A 25,576-nucleotide genomic window follows, 5' to 3' on the forward strand; every position below is an offset into this window, starting at 1 on the left:
GGCTTAAAGGTTATAGACTTAACATATATTGTAATAGTGTACTCCTGGTAAAGAGTTAGGTAATAAGGTTCTACTAGGGATCAGTACTATAAAAAGGTACTAACTAGAAACCTAGAAGGATTCCCCCAGAGGGACAAACTAACGAACACTTTAAGGATGTGGTGGCTTAGTGGTTAAGGTGTTGTCCCACTGATTAAATGACTGTGAGTTCAAATCCCAGGGCCACCAAATTCTGTAAATATAAGGTGCTAGACAGACCTTTCTTTTGACAGAGGACTTTATGTAAAACCAGTTTTGATGATTCATTTTTTTTTTTTTTTTTTTTTTTTTTTAAAAAGCACAACTCATTATAAAACCAAGATAAAATACACAATGATTTTGTATGAACCCACATAAACAAAACTGATAAGAGCTGACACAAGAGACTGCAATTACATGGTTGTTTTTAGCAGAACCTAAGACTCCAATTTGAGAGAAACGATGTTAATTTCATGTGCAATGATGCGTATAAGTAGAAAATTGCCCTGGTTTTAGAACAAGGCCATCAATCAAATGGTCTGGAGTGAGAAAACACTGCTGCAGTCAAACCCACTAACATTTTACACCTCCTGTACTTCCATCTCACGTAGTGACCGTATCCCACCAGCTGTTTATCATCCTTCATAAAGTATGTGAAGTAAGAATTCTCACAATCAGTGCACAGTCATTCTGTAAACACTAACAGAAGAAACCGCTTAATGTCTGTCTGAGTGACTATTTAATAAGAAATGTGTCATTCACACACTGAGGTTCACTTGTCTTGCCTGGAAAGTCTGAATAAAGACACTGTTTTTGGACTTCAAGGAACCAAAGCGAGTGAATCAGTCGCTCAAGCATGTCCTACTCCACCAAAGCAGGGAATTTAGCGAGGCCTGTATTGATGGGGCTGCTCAGAGAAAATGTGTTAGAAAGAGATCAGATGTGGAAAAAAATAAGGAGCCCAGCGTGTGCTGGGTTTCAGCTGGTGAACCTGGAATCATGAGTTGTGTTTGCTTAATCTGCCAAACTGTCAGCTTTGCTTAAAACTAGCGAAGTACAGAGGGACACACAATAGATCAAAACCTAGATGGTGTTCAAATCCAACAGCCTGTTTTAAGCCGCATTGTTTATTACTGTAGCGGACTAATGCCAGACCGTTTTTTGGCTTTTCAGACTCACAAAAAGCCATTAGGCTTCATTTATTAAACTTGTTATAAACAAATTTATTGGTAAATCACTTGCAGGAGATTTTACACAAGAAATGTAGTGTATCTAGTTAGTTCAGAAAAAAAAAACGTAACCTACGAGAGCGCCTGAGTTTGTGTACATGTATAAAATAAGAAGGTTCGCCTTCTTATTGAACCTTGATTGGAATCGCTGCAAATTTGTATAAAAACAACACTGCCAGGTTAAATCTTATTCATTTCTCACACAAATGTAACTATCATTTAATATAGTCACTTCCTAATAAGGATTGAAAGAAAGCGCTAGAAAACAAATCCAAAAATGAAGACAAATAAGACTAACTACACAATTATTACAAAATAATGACACTATATACAAAAGAAACAGGTTAGTGTGGCTTCAGTAGCCATCAATGGCTCAGCTGCATTACTGGAAGATTTAATATACTGTATACAGTACTGTATTCAGGAAGGCTTAGTGGTTAGCACGTTCGCCTCACACCTCCAGGGTTGGGGGTTCGATTCCCAACACCGCCTTGTGTGTGTGGAGTTTGCATGTTCTCCCCGGGCCTCGGGGGTTTCCTCCTTGGTACTCCGGTTTCCTCCCCCGGTCCAAAGACATGCATGGTAGGTTGATTGGCATCACTGGAAAATTGTCCGTAGTGTGTGATTGCGTGAGTGAATGAGAGTGTGTGTGTGCCCTGCGATGGGTTGGCACTCCGTCCAGGGTGTATCCTGCCTTGATGCCCGATGACGCCTGAGATAGGCACAGGCTCCCCGTGACCCGAGGTAGTTCAGATAAGCGGTAGAAGATGAGTGAGAGTGAGCGAGAGTGTATTCAGGAACACTGTATAGTTGTCATTTTGTCATTTTCAGCTGTATACAATTTGCCTTCTATGGTTTTATTAGCATTGCTAAATATAGATCAGATTTAAATGGTAATTTATGGGTTGCTAGCATTACAAATCAATAAGCTTTTAAGGATTTATCAACATATGCACATGAGGATAAAGAAAATCAGCATTAACACAAATTATGTAAATCTTTTAGGATTTTTTTTAATTCAATGTGGCCTATGAAAACATTTACATACAAATTTATTAAGCCTGATACATGAAGCCCATCAGCATTTGTCTATTTCATGTTGACTTTCATTAACTTGCAAATTTCCCCACTGTAGGATGAATAAAGGATTATCTTATCTTATCTTAACATTGATCTGAACAATAGAAACGTACCTGTTTATGCTTGATTGCTGATTAGAATTCTAGGTTATTTATAATATCTTAGGTATGAATCTATAGTACAGGGCCACGGTGGCTTAGTGGTTAGCACGTTCACCTCACACCTCCAGGGTTGGGGGTTCGATTCCCGCCTCCACCTTGTGTGTGTGGAGTTTGCATGTTCGTGCCTCGGGGGTTTCCTCCGGGTACTCCGGTTTCCTCCTCCGGTCCAAAGACATGCATGGTAGGTTGATTGGCATCTCTGGAAAATTGTCTGTAGTGTGTGAGTGCGTGAGTGAATGAGAGTGTGTGTGCCCTGCGATGGGTTGGCACTCCGTCCAGGGTGTATCCTGCCTTGATGCCCGATGACGCCTGAGATAGGCACAGGCTCCCCGTGACCCGAGGTAGTTCGGATAAACGGTAGAAAATGAATGAGTGAATCTATAGTGTCTTAGGTATGATTTTATATTTTCTTATATACAAAATTATACAGTATCTTTGGTACAAATCTATATTACATTAGGTACAAATTTATACTCTCTTAGGAATGAATCTAGAGTATAGTAATATAGCATAATACAGTATGTATGAATTTAGCATTTCATAAGTACAAACCTATACTAACTTAGGGTTGAAATTATATGGTATCTTTGGTAAAAATCTGCAGTATTTTAGGTAGACATTTATACTCTCTTAGGAATGAATCAGTAGTATCAGGTATAAATCTATAGTGTCTTATGTAAGAATTTATAATATAGTACTATAGTATAGTATAAATGAATCTAGAATATCCTAAAGTCCAAACTAAAATTAACTTAGGAATGAATCTGTAGTGTCTTAGGTACAAATGTATACCATCTCAGGTACGAAATTACATGGTATCGTAGGTACAATTCTACAGAATCTTAGGTACGAATTTATACTCTCAGATATGAATCTATAGTATCTTAGGTACGAATATATATATATATATATATATATATATATATATATATATATATATATATATATATATATATATCTTAGGTACGAATCTATAGGATTGGGTATGAATATGTAGAGTCTTTGGTATTAATTTTATAGTATAATACTACAGTATAATATGTTTGAATTTAGAATATCTTAAGTACAAACTTATACTAACTTAGGTATGAATTTATAATATCTTACTGTAGGTACAAATTTATGGTATTTGGTATGAATTTATAGTATCTTAGATACGAAATTATATGGTATCGTAGGTACAAATCTATAGTATTTTAAGTATAAATTTATACTCTCTTAGGTACCAATCTATAGTATCTTAGGTCACAGTCTGTGTGCTTAAAGAAATCTAAACGCTCGCTAGCTAAATGCAATTTTTTGACAGATTCGAGCATCACGCTTTAATCCTGTTGTTGAATATCTACGTGTTGTAGTGAAAGAAACAAAAGCTTTCTAATCACACATTGATGTTCACAGTGCTCCTGTCCTGCATTCAGAATGAAATCTTTAAAAAGTAATTTCTCCCTTTTTTACTTTTAAGCATCATTTAATAGCATCATTTTTTCCGTCAGCTTGAGATTCATGCACGTGAGCAGGCGTCTATCATGATGTGAACCGGGTGACCTCAGTGTTAACAAAACATTACCGTCACTTCATTTTCCTTTCCATAAAAGCTTCTGTTTATGTACAGAGCGATCACTGAACAGAGCCGCAGTCCGAGTCGTTTGTAAGCGATCCTTCCGTTTAATTGCTGCCTGTGCAGAAATATCTTTCGCTTGTTGACTCTGTGCAATGTGACTTTTCTAATAACAGAGCAAACGTGTGAAAATGGAAGTTTCTTACAGAGTAAGAAATATATTATATAGTGTATTGTGTGCTGATTGTTGCTGGAGATTACCTCCGAGATTCATCCCTGCCTGCAGACACTTTCGTACCCGGCAAGCCGGACAGTTCTTCCGTCGGATTTTGTCGATGATGCAGTCGTTCCTTCCAGCGCACAGGTAGTTGTGCTGACCTGTGGACAGACACAGTGAGGAAGAGAGGAGTTCAAAACCTTTACCATTTCAATCATGCATATTAAAAGATTGCTTTGAGTGACGTGACATACGGCTAAGTACGGTGACCCATACTCAGGATTTGTTCTCTGCATTTAACCCATCCAAAGTACACACACACAGCACTGAACACACACACACACCGTGAACACACACCCGGAGCAGTGGGCAGCCATTTATGCTGCGGCGCCCAGGGAGCAGTTTGGGGGGGTTCGGTGCCTTGCTCAAGGGCACCTCAGTCGTGGTACCTCAGTCGTGGTATTGCCGGCCCGAGACTCGAACCCACAACCTTAGGGTTAGGAGTCAAACTCTCTAACCATTAGGCCACGACTGGAAACAAACTTATTTGTATGTATTATTGTGACTTTTGTGTATTTTTTGTACGTTAGTTCCTGTGTAAGAAACTAATTATGTCATAAAATGAAAGATAGATAGATAGATAGATAGATAGATAGATAGATAGATAGATAGATAAATAAATAAATATACTTAGAAATAATAGTAATAAATAATAAAATAATAAAACCTTTCCTCCACATTTCACATATATGTTTACATCATAACTTTCAACACACAATGACACAATGATGTCATCATGGACAAGACTGAAAATCGTCAAATCAAGAGAACACTGCTTAGTGACTCCTAATGTCCCTCTGCTTATTTATCATTTCGTATGGAGTCTCCAGTGTCAGTGCTTTCTAAAAGACAGAGAGTAGAAAGACAGATGAGTTTCTGCTCTACGGGTTTTCTTTTGTCTTGCGAACTTCTCTTTTGTCCTCCGAACTACCGAAAAGAGATGTTGCTAAGGAAACAAGTGCTGCTAAAGTGCTGAACAAACCTGTTTTGCGAATGCTCCGCATCAGTACGTGTAACTCTAAACAGATAAAAAGCGACGTGTTATAATTTACGAGGTGAGTCGCTTAAAAGCGCGCTGTAAATTAGGATTAAATCTTTTTTAAGACAATTCTACACTTCTGTGACACTTACAGTACTTGCAATTAACAAATAAAATGTATTATAATAATTCATTCATTCATTCATTCATTTTCTACCGCTTATCTGAACTACCTCGGGTCACGGGGAGCCTGTGCCTATCTCAGGCGTCATCGGGCATCAAGGCAGGATACACCCTGGACGGAGTGCCAACCCATCGCAGGGCACACACACACACACACTCTCTCATTCGCTCACGCAATCACACACTACGGACAATTGTCCAGAGATGCCAATCAACTTCCCATGCATGTCTTTGGACTGGGGGAGGAAACCGGAGTACCCAGAGGAAACCCCCGAGGCACGGGGAGAACATGCAAACTCCACACGCACAAGGCAGAGACGGGAATCGAACCCTCAACCCTGGAGGTGTGAGGCGAACGTGCTAACCACTAAGCCACCGTGCCCCCTTATTATAATAATAATAATATTAATATTTGTGGTATAAGAGGAATAAAACCCTTTGTGATGTGCTGTTCTAAGACAATAATAAACTTTATCACATCCCATTTTATATTAATTTCCTATAACCACATGCTCCCAAGTGTATATAGGTGATATTATGCTTTAAGGTTGGCCACAAAATTGGCACTATATTAAAATGCATTATTAAAACACACCTACTTCAGTGAGACGGTTCCCTGGTTGAAATATAAACAGGGAAGTGTGTATCATTTAACACAGCAGTTGTATTACAGGAAGTCCTGCCGTTTTTAGGAAAAGCCAGGTCTATCAGATCTACCCTAGTATAAAGTTACTGAAAAGCAGTACGCCTAAGGAGCAGTATGTCTGGATTCTGAGTATTCACAAAACATTAGGTGAAAAATACCCAGATGAGCTACTGCTTCTTCTCCTCCTTCCTCTGAATTCTGCTGTATGGAAAAAAGTGCATACAGCGCTATCCCATAATGCAATGGGACTGGCATGGAAGAGCTGAGTGAAAGTGCTGTGGGTATTAAACGTTGTTTCTTGTGGTTAAGTCATACTTGTTTAACAACACATGAGCTAACTGTTAATCTGTTGAAGGTTTAAACAAGGAAAAACAGATGGAAAAAAGGTCACAGGATAATGCCAACATGGTAGATGTAGTGTGTCCAGATTGTATTCATGCTACACATGTTTACTGATCAGTACGTACTCTAGGTAATAAAGTAGGTAGTAAATTGAATGCAGTAGGTACAGAATCAAATGCGGTATCTACTGAATCGAATGCAGTGAGTAAAGAAACAAATCAGTAGACACTAAATTAAATGCAATAGGTATTGAATCGAATGCAGTACGTAAAGAATTAAGTCAGTAGGCAGTGAATCGAATGTTGCTGGTAGTTGCTAAAGAATCGACTGCACTAAGTAAAGAATCAAATGCAATAGGTACTAAATCAACTGCAATTAGTACTGAATCAATGGCAGTAACTAGTGAATCGACTGCAGCAAGTAAAGAATCAAATCAGTAAGCATTAGTAGGTACTGAAGCAAATTTCTTATTATCTCATTACCGTAGAAACTTTATTACTTTGATTTACCTTTCTTATGTCCAGACCAATCAGATCGCAAGTTATGATCGGTTTTGTTAATATGGGAATTAGTTAGTGTTGGAATATGACAAAAAGTTCACGAATCAAATGCAGTAGGTACTGAATTGAATGCAAGAAGTAAAGAATTAAATGCACTAGGTACTGAGTTGAATACTGAATCAAATGTGGGTAATTAACAGCAGTAGCTACTGGATCGAAAGTAAGTAAAGAATCAAATCAGAAGACAGTGAATCAAATGCAGTAAATAAAGAATCAAATGCAGTAGCTACTGAATCGAATGCAGCAGGTACTGTCACAGTATGAGATTTCTGATGAAGCCATGTTATGACTTTTAACCAATCACCTCAATATGCCAAAGAAAATGTACAATTGTGGATAAGCTACTGTATAATTAGCACTAATAGTCATACACTGTGATGAAAATGTGTATATGTATATACCGTGCATACAGTATATTAATTTCACTTAAAGTGTTACATGAGAGATAAATGAGGTTAGTATCTAGGAATCTTTTTCATTTTTATCCATAATTCTAGATTAAGTAAATGGAACTAATTTAAGGTGAAAGTCTCGTTACGGAGTGTTTCAGGAAAGAGTGTGTGACGCTGCATTATCTCACTGTAAATCCTCTCCATTCCCCATTTATGTAAGTGTGTGCACACGTGCAAGTGTCCGAGTGTGTGTGTGTGTGTGTGTGTGTGTGTATGTGTGTGCGCGCTTTAAACCTCCCTCATGCTGCTTTCCCGGCCTCAAGCCGTGCTGCAAGGTTACACACGGCTCTGAGTGTGTGTGAGTGTGTGTGTGTGTGTCACACGTTCTTCCTCTCTCTCTCTCTCTCTTGCTCTTTCCTGCTTCCCACTAGATCCCTCTCCCTCCACCTCTCCTTCTCTCCTGCACTCAGAGCGACTGCTTAGTTCCTCTCCTCAAATCTAACTTCCTATAAATCTGCACTCAGCCCGGGTCTCTCTGTGACGCTCGGGTTTTTTTGGCGAAGAGGAACGTGTGCGAGTTGAGGCTGCCAAAAAAGCCCGGGATCTGTTTGGAAGAGCAAAGGCAGCTGTAGCTCCACCACTATTTCTGGCTCGGTCATGTGACTCGTTACATAAGCCCATTTTTCTTGCTCTAAAAAACAGTAAACTGCGACACAGGAAATACAACACTACCCCCCTCCACCATCCTCACCTCCCCTTCTCCTGCTTGTCCTCCACCATGTAACCTCCCCCACCTTTTTCCATCGCTCCAACACTGATGCAGATCAGACCTGAAATCCGTTTGCACATCTCTTCACCCTGTGTGCTGAGCTTCTCCCACGAATCCTGTCAATCATTGCCCTAAAGAAGTTAATGCAAATACGTTGTGTGTTTACTGTGTGTGCCCCTGGGTGCGTAAAACATAGTGAGGGAAGAAGAAGTTTGTGCCTTTGGAAGAGATATGTGTAAATTTAAATACATGCCGCATGCACAATATTCCCAACAGGCTGCACTTTAACGTTAACATATGTTAATGTCTTAGCTTTACTGCCTCTTATTATTTCATTACTGTAGAAACTTTATTACTTTGATTTACCTTTCTTATGTCCAGACCAATCAGATCGCAAGTTATGACAGGTTTTGTTAATAAGGGAATTAGTTAGTGTGGGAATATGATATAAGCATAACAGAATGTTGTACACAGTTTTGGGTCGATCAACCTGATAGAAATCGCATGATGTGACGTTCTGCTTCTGACTGTTGCCGCATACAGAATGTCAGGTCAATTTTTCATGCATTTTTTTTTTTACTCCAAAACTACATGTAAAACAAACAAGCTTGTTATCTTCAGAACTCGACTGATAAAGACAAGAGCTACAGTAGAATGCAAGCTAAGCTAGTTTGTTACGGGATACTAGCTTAGGAAAGGTTAGAGTGTTGCTATAGATACTGTGTGCGTGTGTGTGTGTGCGTGTGTGTGTGTGTGTGTGTGTGTGAGTGTGTGTGTGAGAGAGAGAGGGAGGGAGAGGGAAATGAGGGAGAGCTCCATTTTAGCAGGACAGTATGTATGTGCCTGCCACAACCTGAGGGACAGTGAGTAACACACATACACACACACACACACACACACACACACACACACACGCACACACACACAGAGTGTTAAGATCCCATGTAGTCATTATTACTATGACTATATTTTAATCATTATGTTCTCCTATGTTCTAAATAATATTTATCACTTAATTAATAAGAGTTGTTATTTACTTTGTCCTTATGCTTTGGCAATACTGTACATGTACATGGTCATGTCAATAATGCTTGTTGAAATTGAAATTTAGAAAGAGAGAGAGAGAGAGAGAGAGAGAGAGAGAGAGAGAGAAAACTATTAAGAAAAAATATCTATTTCTATAGATATTCTACACCATAAAATGTAACTATAAATGGATAAAAAGTATGTTTCATTCTTTATTCAATAAAACGCTCGTCACAGCCTGGTGTAGTATAAGAGGAGCAAAGCACTTCAGAATATTATTATTATTATTGTTATTAGAAACCATTCAGAGGCACGGCGGCTTAGTGGTTAGCACGTTCGCCTCACACCTCCAGGGTTGGGGGTTCGATTCCCAACTCCGCCTTGTGTGTGTGGAGTTTGCATGTTCTCCCTGTGCCTCGGGGGTTTCCTCCGGGTACTCCGGTTTCCTCCTGCGGTCCAAAGACATGCATGGTAGGTTGATTGGCATCTCTGGAAAATTGTCCGTAGTGTGTGAGTGTGTGAGTGAATGAGAGTGTGTGTGTGTGTGCCCTGTGATGGGTTGGCACTCCGTCCAGGGTGTATCCTGCCTTGATGCCCAATGACGCCTGAGATAGGCACAGGCTCCCCGTGACCCGAGGTAGTTCGGATAAGCGATATAAAATGAGTGAGAGAGAGAGAGAAACCATTCAACTCCTCTTCCTCACATCACCCGGGTTGTTGATTGTTGATCCCATAACCACATGTGCCTCAGAGTGGTTCATTCCTGTGAAGTGTTTCATTTCCTGAAGGCTAAAATACTGAAAATACTGTCACACTTTTGGGTTGTTAAAGAAAATGTTTGGACATCGCAGTAACACCCAAGAGTACACAAAATTATTCTAAAAGATGTATTTGTTCCACAAAACTCCACCCTTTTAACAAAATCACTGAGGTTCATAAATATACACACACTCACACACACACACACACACACACACTCACACACACCACGTCATCTTCTACCTTATTTATCACAAAAATCACACATTCATTATCTGTTGCATGGCTTCTGCCGTGTTCCATCTTTCTGACTAGCTTGTGTGTGTGCATGTGTGTGTGTGTGTGTGCGTGTGTGTGTGTGTCGAGTCAGCGGATACTTTTAGCTGGTTATGTCATTGCACGAAGGGACACACTCAGGTGCACAACTCAGCCTGTCAGCTCTGACATTAATCAGAGATCCCCATGGGAGACCCCCAGCACTGCAGAGCACCGTGCTTCATCACACATCATTCCACACTCACAACCTCACATTTATTTCCACCTCAGCCTGCCCCGTAACAGCTCACCCTCCATCTTCTACAGGCAGGAAACACACGTGTGCATATACACACTTTAAACCATTTACAAACGCACTGATCGAGTTCTAACCAGCTTGGGTTTTATTCATAGTGAAAAAAAATTCTAATCATTTTCCTCTGAATTATTAATTAATGACCTGAACGATCATTAAAAAAGTCACATATTTGAGACTTGCAAATAAATACTTGCAAGACAATGCAAATAAGTTTATATTTAATGAAACTTTAATTCTTTATATTTTTTTAGATTTTGTTATTTAGGTCTTTTAATCCTAAGGGAATCAAAGTAAAATGAAAAAAAAAAAAAAAACACACACACACACAAAAAGACAAACAACAATAAAAACCAAAACAAACAAATAAATAAATGAATAAATAATGGACATTGTAAGCCAAATGTAAGCAAAGATGGCTTATTATAAAAGGTTTCACAAAACATCAATGCGTGAAATAACATGGTTAGCTACCTATTAGCATCCTGTACAACTTAGCTAACCAAAAGTCAAACAACAGCCAAGTAATGTCCGATAGCTAGCAAAAGTTATCCTAGTAAGTTAGCAGCTAGGACACATTAGCCAAGTCAACTATCTAAATACAATGAACCGAAAGAGTTGAAGGTCTTCATGTGACAAATCTAATCTACAAGGTTCTTTTGGGACACCATTTTTTAGTGCTTCAGGACTGTTTTCATGCTAGCGGTGCTGTATTTCTGACCTAGATTTTAACTGGCAAGTACGGCGCACTCCCGGGATTAGCGTTAGCCATTAGCGGCGGCGTGGCACATTGACATGACAACGCTGCAGCTGGACTGCGAGGGCATGTGAAATTATTTCCTCGACCACATATGCTAGATCCATTCAGTACACTTCCAGCTGAGTCATGGCGTCTCACTCTAATCGATGTTGTTGCTGGACCGAGTGGCGGAGGCTCCCATGATGGCTCCGTAACGACTTTCACATGAAGCCTCTTTGAACAGAATAAGCATTCACGAGCACTTAAAAGCCACCGAATTACAAACTCAACACCATTTCACTCTACTTTGCTCATTTTAGACTAGTTTATTTGAATCTTTCACTAGTCAAGAGTCTACAGGACATTTCTGTCATTTGGGATGCTAGAAATTTCCTGAAGAAGTCTTTCAGAAGAACCTAGACATTTTTCTCCAATTGGCCCATTTTGCTTTTTTCAATTTACCTCAGCGGTTTTTCGTGTTATTTCTAAAGCACTTTCATCAACAGAGAGCATCACATTTTCCCAGACATCTTTAATGATGGAGAAAGCTTGAGACTCTAAAGGAATCCTGTCATATTTTGGGTAACAACAGATGAGAGTGAAATCCTAAATCATTACAATACACAGGTTGAGAAGAAAAAGCCCGTTCAATATGAGCACTGAAGATTGTGTCACACATAACACACACAACTTTAACTAAGTCAACACAACCCATGATGCTAAACTGAGGTCACGGAATTGTTTGCTTTTAATTGGCATGAATGCCAATTTTTATTTATTTTCATCGCTTATGTTAAGTAGATTTGATCAAATCAATTAAATGTATTTCTGTAATTAATTGTTTTTTAATAAATATATTGATTTAATGAATTAGATTTAAAAAGAAATCTATTTATTGAATTAATTGTTTTTTAAATAAATATATTTATTTCATGAAATATATAAAAAAAAGAAATGTATTTAATTAATTAATTGTATTTTGTTTTTCATAAAAAAATATTTATTTCATGAATTATGTTTAAAAATAAATGTATTTATTTAACTAATTGTTTTTAGAATAAATATATTTATTTCATGAATCATATTTAAACATAAATGTATTTATTTAATGTACAATATTTTGCATAAAATGCATTCGATTACTTAATTACTAGTGTCATATTTTTGCTCTCAATACTGACCTCAACCGGCAATGTGTTATTTATTTAATTGTATTTGCAGCAGAAAAGAGGGTACATGGGGTCACAGGGAGCCTAGTCAGCGTGCCAACACCATCTCAGGGTACAATCTCACACACACTCACACAGTAAGGACAATTTGGAAAAACAAATCAACCTCCAATGCATGTTTTTCTACTAGGGAAAAAAAGCAGCGTACCAGAAGGAAGGAAACCCCTGAAACTAAAGTTGTTTTATGTAACACCATGGTCCAGGAGGAACCTTGTTTCATTTCACTATGTACTGCGTCAGCTATATACGGTGGAAATGACTGAATAAAAGCTTAATGAATTGACTAAAGTATGAGGAGAATGTGCAGACTCGATCTCTAGACCATTGAGGTCTGACACAAACTTGCTAGCCACTGTACCTAAACATAATACTGCTTCTTTAATACTGGACATATTAGTTGTTGTTTTTTTTATGTAGTACTGTATAATGTACTAAGTTCAGCCTGTTTCTAGAGGAACACTGTTACCGTATACCGTACCAGCTGTATTGACTCAAACCGATATCGCTTATAAAAATGTCTGGAAAAAGTTCCTTAAAGTTATAATTGCGTGTAACTGAGACTCAAAGTCCATCCTACATGTTCAACTGTCACCCAACTACTGAATAACTTATAACTACTATCAGAAAATATATAGTAAATATACCTCAAGTCCTGCAATAATCACTAAGAGAGTCTTTATGATTACAGCAGCAACACTCTGAGTCCTGGGTATAATCCATCTTTCCTCAAATCTCACGTTTGATAACCCAACTTTGGATTCTGGTGTCAGAGCCCCTGGAACAGAAAGGGTTAAGGGCCTTGGCATTGGCAGCTTTGCAGTGTTGGGGCTTGATCCATGATCCTCTGATCCTCAACTCAGAGCCTTAACCACTTAAACCATCACTGCCCCTATCACTATTTATAATCCTGGTCATGATGATGATGATGATGATGATGATGATGAACATGAAGGTAATTTCCAAAGTGGTTTTGAAGCATTCGAGCTTCCACCCTTATTACTCGCGCTTAAAATTGCACCTTTTATCTCTGACAGTGCCAGAAAGCGTAAAGTTTAGGTTGAAAGTGAGGTTATAAAAAAAACCCCAGTAAAATTCAGTCCCTCCAGTTAAGATAAAAAAAAACAAAAAATCTTTTCTTGGCCTCTCCAGGACTTTTTAGAATGATTTATAGGATTAATTATTTCATGTCGTTCTTTATAGATTTAATGTTGCCCTGTCTTTGAACAGCAATCTACATGTTTTTATTTAGTGCAACGGGGGGGTACGTATTTTCATCTATAGAATCAATAGACTGGAAATAATCCGGTGGTGGTAAATTTTCATGTTGTAAAACACCACTTTAGCAGGATAACCAACTTTTAAATGCGTGTGGATGCAGTGCTGAGTCGAAAATAAAATCAGCTGCTCCCTCACAGACGGCTCCTTCTCACTATAACTGGCCTCGATTTTCCAGCTCGATATCCCGAAATGGGTTGCTGTGGTTACTCAGATGGAATGATATGGCTTCAGGACAGTCTATCAACAAGCCCAGACAAAGGCCATTTTATCAACACTATAAACACGTCAAGGCGGCCTGCCCACGTCCCAGAAAAGGTATTAACTGTGAAAGCGCAGATCCGCAAGATCAGATACTCTCCTGCGCCATTTGCTTAGCCGCAAACGTCGTATCCACGGAGCGCTCCTGCATTTTGCATTAGTGTCAAAGAACAAAGGCATCATCACCCAGAAGGAGGAAGAGATGGCAGATATTTAAAGCGCCGGCGTTGAAAGCGAACATGCAGAGGTCAACCGAGGATAGGTTTGCTTGTGATGCGTGTCGTATTACACGTCATCTTTACCTTCTTTATATTTGTGCCAATCATACTCTAGCAACAGCCCGTGGATATTGGGAAAGAAACGAGCGATGCGATGCAGGGGGAATTCCATGAGGTCATAAAAGGTATTAAAGAAACTATTATTATTTGATTAAAAAGCAGGTAGATCTTTAACACATTAAATAAACTTTTTTTTGTAACATATCCGTTCCTGCAAATCTTTCGTTTAACAAAATCCCGGTGCTTGATTGGTAGAAAAATCTGCCTGTCATGCTGAAATAGAGAAGCCTTTGTCCTTAAATGACTCGGCCTGAGCAGAGTGATTTCCATCAGTATTTTGGTTACCTTTCCCTGGCTATGTGTCAGCTCTACCACACCTCCGGTAACAGGGTTTTCTTTACTGCACACAGTAAAACTTTTTGAACAACCACTCACTAAATCTGACATTAAATATCATTAAGTGCGGCACTGTGCCAAGCTGGCGATAAGATTTTATGGCGATAATATGCATGCATCAAGCACTTAAAAAAAAGGAAAATCTATATGGAGATATTTACAGGGCCAAGCTGGAGTCTATCAACAAACTGCCTATCTGTGGTTAGGGAGTTGGGCTAGAGACGGAGCCAGCCGATGAATCAAAAGCATGTCGATGCCAGAGAAACTGCGAAAAGGCTTGATGGCTTTGTCTTATTCCTTTGTGAAGTTCTTGCCGTGTACCACCATGTGTCAAAACACACACACACAAACACACACATGCCCTATCCTTAAATTGCACCCAAATTTATACTAACACTAACTATAACCCCAAAGTTGACCACATGCTTGACCGGATAGTGATTTGTAAACTAAAACGTACAACATTTTCTGACATTTCCTTCTCTGTTCACTTAATAAATCCTAATAAGAGCTAAAGCCCTACAGCTCAAGCTTGCTCCATTTGAAAGGCCTTGTCTACAGCAGCAGCCAAATTCCATAAAGCTTTGTCATTATGAAGGAACGGATGCTATTTTGGTCCACAGCTGAACATCAGCACAGAAAGACCATTCAGTATACACTTCACTAAATCACGAACATCACACACATACACACACACACACACACACACAGTAGTGTACTAGCAACCACATACCACATTAAAAAATCTATCCACAAACCCATAATGTAATTAATGTGGCACTTAATAATAATGCCATGATGTTAATGACATGGAATAAATATGATATGGAATAACGTGGAAGACAAAGAGTAAAGTATAGCTCTAGAACATGGATGAGATAATGTACTGTAATGGCATGGAGGATATACTGTAGTGCTCAGATTAATGCACTGTTCGTGGGTGACATTGTGAAGCATAATGGTTTGACAAGGATGACATATTGATGACATAAGCATAACCCTATAGCTTGGTTGAAATAAAGCTAAGCACAATGCAGTGACACCGATGACACAGTGATAAGCGTAACCTCGTAACATGGATGACATAGTGCTAAGCATGACACCATGATAAACATAATGACAACAGGCCTAAGACAATGACATAACTTGAATGACAGAGTGGAACACAATGACATAACATGGATGACACAGAGCTGAACACAATGACATAATGTAGATGGCACATTACTGAACACAATGACATAACGTGGATGACACAGAGCGGAACACAATGACATAACATGGATGACACAGACCTGATCACAATGATATAACCTGACTAAAACAGAGCCGAACACAATGACAACATGGATGACACAGAGCTGAACACAATGACATAAAGTCGATGACACAGAGCTGAACACAATGACATAAAGTCGATGACACAGACCCGATCACAATGACCTAACGTGAATGACACTAAGCTGAAGACAATGACATAACAAGGATCACACAGACCTGATCACAATGATATAACCTGACTGACACAGAGCTGAACACAATGACATAACGTGAATGACACTAAGCTGAAGACAATGACATAAAGTGGATGACACAGAGCTGAAGACAATGACATAACGTGGATGACACAGACCTGAACCCAATGACATAACGTGAATGACACTAAGCTGAAGACAATGACATAACAAGGATCACACAGACCTGATCACAATGATATAACCTGACTGACACTAAGCTGAACACAATGACATAACGTGAATGACACTAAGCTGAAGACAATGACATAAAGTGGATGACACAGAGCTGAACACAATGACACAACGTGGATGACACAGACCTGAACACAATGACATAACGTGAATGACAGAGCTGAAGACAATGACAAAGTGGATGACACAGAGCTGAACACAATGACACAACGTGAATGACAAAGAGCTGAAGACAATGGCATAAAGTGGATGACACAGGGCGGAACACAATGACACAACGTGAATGACAAAGAGCTGAAGACAATGACATAACGTGAATGACACTAATCTGAAGACAATGACGTAGCGTGGATGGCACAGACCTGATCACAATGATACAACCTGACTGACCCAGAGCTGAACACAATGACATAATGTGAATGACACTAATCTATAGACAGCCCTGATCACAATGATATAACCTGACTGACACAGAGTTGAACACAATGACAACATGGATGACACAGAGCTGAACACAATGACATAACGTAGATGACACAGATGTGAACATAATGACATAACGGGAATGAGACAGAGCAGAACACAATGACCTAAAAAATAATGACATAACATGGATGACATAGACCTGTCCATAAGTCCATAACATAACAATACAAAAAGCTAAACACAGTGCAGTGCCCCAGCTAACATGCCATAATGTCCAGCTGCCTGTAAAAACAACTAACCGTGAAGAACCCCAATATTTCCATAATGTCATAACAGCAATGTCATGCACTCGCCCCTAACTGAGATGTCTTTAGAAGACTGACAGCACTGAGCTCTGCGCAATGACACACTGTAAAAACAGAGCAATCCACAACACTGGAACTTTGACAGCATTGACCTGTCTGTGTCCTAACCTAGATCATATGGAGCTGTCGGTAATGCCACATAGCTGTCTGTAATGCCACAGAGCGGATACAATGAAGTTATTAATAACATGATGACGTGAGAAATGTGTTTCTCTCCATAACGCCATAGCACAGGCTTCTGAATATCACAGCTGACATACAGACTAGCTATCTAATTTCCCCCTTTTCCCTTTTTCAGCTTTTACGTTTGCAAGTGCTGAAAACTTTGAGTCATTTGAATAATCTTACTCAGCAGTCGAACAACTGCATCTTCTTCTCTCCAGGTAGAGATTCAGAAAGCTGCTATTTCCTCCCCTGGGTGTAATTGCATTAAATGTACATAAACAAAAAGGAACAGATCTTTTTCAATGTCTGCTTTTCCACTGTGTCTAGGCCAGAAGTGCTTAATGAGGAGAGGAGCGTTTGCCTCTGGGGCAGCAAAAGATCTCTCTCTTTCTCTCTCTCTCTCTCTCTCTCTCTCTCTCTCTCTCTCTCTCTCTTACTGTTCCTTTTTCTCGTGCTCTCCGTCTCTGTCTCTTTCTCTCTCTCGTTCTCTATTTCTGTCTGGATTTTGCTCTTGTTTTTCTCTCTCTCCCTTTCTCACTTTCTTTTGCAAAAACGAGAACAAGAGAGAAAGAGTGAGAAGAAGGGAGATAGAGGAAAGCAAGAGAGAGTGCAAGACATTTTTTTTCTCCCTTGCTAGATTTCTCTCTCTCTCTCTCTCCCTCTCTCTCTCGTTTTTCTCTCTTCCCCTTGCTAGAGAAAAGTGAGAGAGAGATAGAAAGAGAAAGACAGAGAAATCTAGCAAGGGAGAAAAAAAATGTCTTGCGCTCTCTCTTGCTTTCCTCTATCTCCCTTCTTCTCTCTCTCTTTCTCTCTTGTTCTCGTTTTTTTCTCTCTGACTTTCTCTCTTTCTCTTGCTCTCTCTTTCTGTGTTGCTAGTTCTCTCTCTCTCTCTCTCTCTCTCTCTCTCTCTCTCTTGCCATGGAATGAGGCCACGTCAGGCACAAACGAAGTGCGGTGCCGTGTTATTTCCCTGCTGTATTAACACTTGTGCTGTTTCTCTGTCGTCCCCACATCCCTCGTTCTGCACTGTGCCTCTCGCGCTCGTCCGTTCTCCTCTCTTTTACCCTTCTCTTATCTATTTCTGTCATCTGGTCGTCCTTCCCCCATCTCTCACTTCGTTTCCTTCACACTCCTCCCCTAGCTCTCTCTCTCTCTCTCTCTCTCTCTCTCTCTCTTTCTCTTTCTCCCTTTTTCTCTCTTGCTCTATCTTTCTGTAACTAGGCTGGGGTCAGGTAAGGTAGGGAAACAGACACACACACACACACACACACACACACACACACACTGAACTATATCTCCTCCTACACTATAGCATGCGATGGGCTCGGCGCTTCCTCTTAAAGAAATACTTCAACCAGAATAACCCTAAAGTCCACCCACAGCACTACACACCACAGGGGCACCTGTATTAGCTGTGTTACGGTACAACACAATGTTTCCACGAGCTGCCGGTGGCTTCAGAGGCGGGTTCTAAAATCCAGGTTGTGCAGGCTTATCTCTCAGGAGTAAAGTGCTTGCAGAGTTGTAGGTTAGAGCTGTGCCTCAGTGAAAAGGAGGCGAAAGCTTAGGTTTTTAGACATCTTTGTGTAGAACTGTGTGTAGGTTGTGATGTTAGATGAAGATAATCAAAGACAGAGAGTGTTAAGATAAGACACCCCCAGCGGTTACCACGCTGGAGAGACAATAGCAATTTGGCAATTTTTATTTATTTTTTTTTTTATTAAATAAAAACAAAGAACATTTTATAAAGTCGTAGTTGTATTTAATGTTCAGGAGCGTTTATGTTTTAATATTGGTGGACATATGACCATCACACAGGGCTTTCTGAACATCTCACTGCTGATATTCTAACCTCCAATCTGCTCTTCTGGGAAGGTTTTCCACTGGATTAGTGAGATCAGAGTCAGATTCATCGAGTTCTTTCACTCCAAACGTTTCACTCTAACCGTATCTAACTTTGTGCACGGTGGCATTATTATGCTGGAACAGTGCCCGATCCTCTTAATTCCAGTGAATGGAAATTCGAAAAGTATATTAAGATATTCGATATGATCCAAAATGTTTCTATTATGATATTCCTTATGATCCAACATTCTATATGATGGCAACAGTTTGGAGAAGAATTACATACAGATACATGATGATCAGGGGTGCACATACTTTTGGAAAGTGAGCTTGCATTGCATTGTGAAAGGCTCTGCTAAGGCATTCGTTATTCCTAATACTGTGACAAAAACATAGATCGTCTGGTAGAACGTCATTTTCGAAAGAGTCGTTTTCAAAGAGTTATTTTCGGAATCGTTTTCAAAGAGTCATTTTCAAAGATTCAAAAGAATCATAATCAAGCCTTTTGATTCGACTCATCCCTACTGAGACAGATTTAGGCATCTACGAGGTGTATATTTGTTTCTTTACAGCTAAAAGTACATCTGGTGTGATTAAACTCTGTGGTAATGTAACGTGGCCTACATGATTGTGCCGAGTCATGATACAGAGCCTAAAGCAGTTCTAAACTCAATGCTTAAAATAGAAACAGGACGGAAGAGAAATGGTCTTAGCATGGGATCAGCTACAGGCTCTACATTAACACCGCACATCTGTGAGTGAATCAGGTCTTTAAAAAAAAATAAACGGTTGAAAATAATATTTGCACTCTTTTTATGTTTTTCCGCTAAGCTCGGGCGTGCATCACGAGTCCTCCTGTTCATTTGGAACGACTCTTATTACTTCCATGCAGCAAACAAAAGAAGTGAACTAACATAATCCGGCTAATCAGCTCATTAACAATCCTGCGTCCTGCGTCGACGTGGGCGTGTAAGAGCGAGGAAAACACCGAAATGTGCACCAAAGCCACGATCGTGATCGGGTACCTGGCAACAGCACGAATAAAAAAAACAAACAAATTGAAAAGACAAAACGTGAAACGTCCACCATGGAGCCGAGAACTGCGACAACAAGCTACTGTAACATCTCCTTTGTGCTTTTAGAGCTAATGCTGCTCCGGTAAATTTGCTAGACGTGAAAAGAAAATAAGAAACGAAAGCAGAATTAAAGTAAATGTGTCAGGCTGTAGGATGTGTGAGAGACGCAACCTGTGCTGAATTATTAATCCAGCGAAAAAATAAATAAATAAATAAATAAATAATAATAAAGCACTTTCAACATGGACAGATTTTTATGTAGGTATCACCGCTTTGAAATGTTTATGTCTATAAAAACGTGTTTTTTTTTCCGCAGTTTGTTTCAGACAGTTTCCGAGCTCTTTTGCTCTCAGGCTGTGAGTTTCTGCTCTGTGCAGATCGGGCTGCTCTGAACGCTGAGTCAGCATCTTGTTTTTTTGTTTTATTTCCTCTGGAGACTGGAACGGTCCGGCAATTTTTCTCTGGTTTAGTTTGAGGTTCTGGTCTCTTACAGCATATAATCTTGTCTCGCTTTACTGAATCTCTTTAACACATAGAGCTGAGTGCAAAAGTTTGCATACCCTTTGGATGTTTATCTACATGTGCTAATGAAATAAAACGTTAAAATTAAATCGATGGGGGGCACGGTGGCTTAGTGGTTACCACGTTCGCCTCACACCTCCAGGGTTTGGGGTTCGATTCCCACCTCCACCTTGTGTGTGTGGAGTTTGCATGTTCTCCCCCTGCCTCGGGGGTTTCCTCCGGGTACTCCGGTTTCCTCCCCCGGTCCAAAGACATGCATGGTAGGTTGATTGGCATCTCTGGAAAATTGTCCGTAGTGTGTGATTGCGTGAGTGAATGAGAGTGTGTGTGTGCCCTGCGATGGATTGGCACTCAGTCCAGGGTGTATCCTGCCTTGATGCCCGATGACGCCTGAGATAGGCACAGGCTCCCCGTGACCCGAGGTAGTTCGGATAAGCGGTAGAAGATGAATGAATGAATGAAATCGATTCATTTAGAAGAGGTAAAGAGGAAGATTTAAATAAGCAGGATGTTTCAAATGATTATTTGTGTGCTTACTGTATATTTTGTTCATTTTCATTTTTTTTTTCTTTCTTAAATTTCTTCGTTCCTAAGCGCCATACAATCACCAGAGATACCACAGAAATATACTACATCTTCGCATGCTTTATTTTTCCTCGTAACGTCTTCATAATACAAGTTTAATAAGAGCACATGCTGTACTTTTACTCTATCTAACATTATACTTCATATTTCTATTCATTCTATTTTTAAATCACGATTATTTCTATCCATAGTCTAAAGAGGCTCATGCCGGGATTTTCATTTCACTGCAAGTTGGCTACCGGATATAATTTTATACGTAACAAATCAAATCTTGAATCCCGACAGGGATCAACTGTAGGCGCAGTTATTCTTCTAAGTTTTCCTTTTCATTTTTTGTATGTTAACAGTAAACAAAATCAACTGCAGGTAGGAATTTAAAGAATTTCCATAGAATTGTTCTGAGAAAACATTCCAGCTGCTTGTTTGGATTTGTCGCTTTGCTGCATTTTAATATCCAGGAAAAAGGGGAAGAAAATCCCTGCTCGTAATTCCGACATTGTGGTGCCGTTCACGTGCATGTTGGAAAGATCCGAGTTGAACGGCAGCACCGAGTCTGAATTATGAATGGGATACTCAAGATTTTCCTTCCCAAGCTCTGAGTTTCCGACATAACCTGAACGCAGAGACTTTGAGTTTAATTTATCTCGCTGTACATAAACGATTTCCTCGACTCGTATCCTGTCCTTACCGTCTTTAATAAACACAACTATTACTGTTTTGATAAGTCGCTTTGCTTCTGCATCACAGACAAAAGCTGTAGATGAATGAATGATTAAATCATCTGATCTGTTTTTTTAAACAACAAATTAAGTCTTTATTGTTCTAAAATCAAAATACTTGCATCCAAGTATCAAGATCCTGAAGCTGAGACAGAAAACCGTGTTTCAGGAGAAAATAAAAAAAAAAACTCCTCTGGACCAAGTATTTATTTAAGCCACCTGGTAATAAAAAACCTCCTGAGTGTAAAATCCAGATATTAGATATTACTTAGACAGATTTCTAACAGGGGGGGCACGGTGGCTTAGTGGTTAGCACGTTCGCCTCACACCTCCAGGGTTGGGGGTTCGATTCCCGCCTCCGCCTTGTGTGTCTGGAGTTTGCATGTTCTCCCCCTGCCTCGGGGGTTTCATCCAGGTACTCCGGTTTCCTCCCCCGGTCCAAAGACATGCATGGTAGGTTGATTGGCATCTCTGGAAAATTGTCCGTAGTGTGTGAGTGCGTGAGTGAATGAGAGTGTGTGTGTGTGTGTGTGCCCTGCGATGGGTTGGCACTCTGTCCAGGGTGTAGCCTGCCTTGATGCCCGATGACGCCTGAGATAGGCACAGGCTCCCTGTGACTCGAGGTAGTTCGGATAAGCAGTAGAAAATGAGTGAGAGAGAGAGAGAGAGAGAGAGAGATTTCTAACAGGTGATTGGATAAAACCAGGAACATACTGCGTTTGACTCCACAGACTTGCTAATTACCTGCTGCTGCTAATGGACACTGAGTTGTTTATAGACTGGATGCTGCGTCTTCATGCTACCCTGGTTTCATGTGTAAACACTACCTTGGCAGCGTTACTACAAATCCCCATAACGTGCTAAAATAATCCTAGTTTCTGGCTCGCTAAAACCTTCCAAAACCGTACATAATCACGTCCTAAATTAAAGCAGCTAAGTGCAAAACGGGCTGGATGCGAGTGCCGGTACCTTCCACCGCTCTCTTGAAGAAGACTTTGCAGCTGCCGCAGGTGACGACGCCGTAGTGGCACCCGGACGCCTCGTCCCCGCACACCAAACACACCTTAGCCGTGGAGGATGAGTGTCTTAAAGGAGCGCTGTGATGAGAATACACACACACACACACACAACACAAAACACTTCATTTAGTCATAACAAACCACTGACCTCATGTGATTGACTAGAAAGGGTTCCTATTAATTCACTTGTTTGTTTAACAATAATTATTGTCTCCATAGTAACAGTTCATTCACAAAGACAGCAAATAAACAACGACAAAATATTTGATTGTTGCTCTAGTGAATATTTCTCTAAGGAGCGGTTTAGTAGAAATAAGGAGTCTCCAGTGTCAGAGGTTTTATAACAGTGTTGTGTGTCACTTTGTGATTTCTTTCTGGTGACGTTTAGCGAAGACAAAAAAAAAATAAATACGTTTTTTTTTTTTTAAAAATGGCTTCATAGTGAAACTGTTACTGTGAATGCAAGCTTTAATACAGTGAAAAAGACACACTATTAACATCACATAAATAATAAATCAATAAAGAAATAAATTTGGTTTCACTCTTTCCACATTTTACATTTATTTTTTCAATATTTTTTTAATGTCCGCGGAATCAAATTAAATATTGTGGACCTTCTAGGATCATTTATAACATAGTTTGAATGGCCATGGAATATGAAATGAAATAAAAAAAAGACATCGCACTACAGATATACAAATATACAGAGACACAATGAAGCGATGAAATTTAAGGGAAATCCCAGAAATTTTAACGAATTTATAAATCAAATTTCTAATTCGAATTCTAACTGTTTCAAACACAATCACACCCAGTACGACAGTGTGTTACCACTGTCTGGGCTCTAAAAGTAGGAACAAATAGAATAGGGTTTAAAAACGGGTGTCAAAGGTAAAAAAAAAAAAAAAAGTATATATTATAGAAATTTAATTTGAATGTATTTGAATTTGTACAAGAAAAAATAAATAGATAAAATCTAACAGAATATAGTAATATAAACACAATACAATGTCTGATCATATTTAAATCCTGTCTGGACATTTTTTTGCCCGTCTGTCCTGGGAAAAAGAGAACAAATGTTCACACTTTTACTGACAATTTTGAAACTCAGATCATGGAAGAAAATTTGCTTGTAATTCCGACTTTGTGATGGCATTTATGCATGTTCGGGTCTTGGCGAACAGATCGTATGTGCGTGTTAAATACATATCAAGTCGTAATTCCGAGTGGGAGGCTCCTGGGAGCTCTGAGTTTCCGAGTCAGGGGTCTTTCTGACATAACTGGAATGCACTGACAGCCTTTGTGTTTCATTTATCTCAGTGTAAATAAACACTTTTTCTGCACTCGCTTCCGTCTCCAGCTACCAATCCTGACTTTATTTCGTCGCTGTCGGGCGGAATCCTCGTATCTCCAAAACCGTTATTTTTCAGGAAATAAAAAAAACGCCGTACCTTATCTGCAGTGCACAGGGTTTAGTCTGCGTTGCAGTGGATTGTCTTGCGCTAAATTCCTGTCCTCAGACGAGCACCAGAACTAGCGGGGGTCAAGATTTTTTTTCTTTGAGCCCAGTGTTTTGAAGACATTTACCTCAGAAGACGTGTTGATTCGTTGCGACTCTTATTAAGGAGAAATATGCCGCGAAGCTCTCCCGCGGAGTGAGGAAGAGGTGGACAGTTGAAGTGTGAGATTTATGAGATTTGCGCTCAAGCTATTTTCAAGACTGCTTTAGATTGGTTAATAACTTGTAAAAATAACAGACCCACGTGGGGACTGACCAATAGCATCGATATGTGAAAAAATATGAAATTGACCAAATTTTTACATACGAGGTTTCCGCCCGACAGCGACGATTTAATAAATAAAACTATTAAATCTGACGTATCGCTGCGTTGAATAAAACTTTGAGATATGCCGTTATTGGGATATTGGAAAACAGTAAGTGTTTAGGATTATTTTTGTATATCAGCTAAATTCTTGACTGCTGACCGTATGGTGGATTGAAGCACTGTGAGTTTGACCTTAACTGAAACTTGAAACATTGAAATATGAAGCCATACAAAGTTACGGTGGAAAAAGGAAAGCAGTTTTCTTTATTCAGGCAATTAGTGTGGACAGCTGTACTGACCAATGTGTGAAGTAATATCGTAGATTGAACCGCACTGACTTAACCAATGCTTTGTGGTTAACCTCGAGTCTGACTAGACAGCAAACAAAGTAAGCGGCTTATTTATTATTTATTGCATACTCTTTGAATCCCCCCATGGAGAAAGTGTGTGCTGTGAAGTGTGTGTGTGTGTGTGTGTGTGTATGTGGATGTAATGTCTTTCTCCCACTGTTCCTCGGCACCCAAAAGAGTGCAGCATATGTCAGTGACTCACAACGTATGCTTCGTCATTTTGCTCCAGATCATGAGGTTT

The 25,576-nt window shown here is 39.6% G+C and overlaps 1 protein-coding gene across 1 annotated transcript in view; it reads right to left on the minus strand.

Annotated features, from left to right (window-relative positions):
• nr3c2 (nuclear receptor subfamily 3, group C, member 2) overlaps window positions 1–25,576 on the minus strand; it is a 120,276-nt gene that overhangs the window by 32,363 nt on the left and 62,337 nt on the right. The window contains exons 3-4 of the mRNA XM_060873132.1: window positions 23,110–23,237; window positions 4,308–4,424 (exon numbers count right to left, since the gene is read on the minus strand). Coding sequence (XP_060729115.1) covers window positions 4,308–4,424; window positions 23,110–23,237 — 245 coding nt within the window. The remainder of the gene's footprint in view (window positions 1–4,307; window positions 4,425–23,109; window positions 23,238–25,576) is intronic.

The sequence above is a fragment of the Tachysurus vachellii genome, chromosome 6, assembly GCF_030014155.1.
Source record: "Tachysurus vachellii isolate PV-2020 chromosome 6, HZAU_Pvac_v1, whole genome shotgun sequence".
Taxonomy (NCBI): domain Eukaryota; kingdom Metazoa; phylum Chordata; class Actinopteri; order Siluriformes; family Bagridae; genus Tachysurus; species Tachysurus vachellii.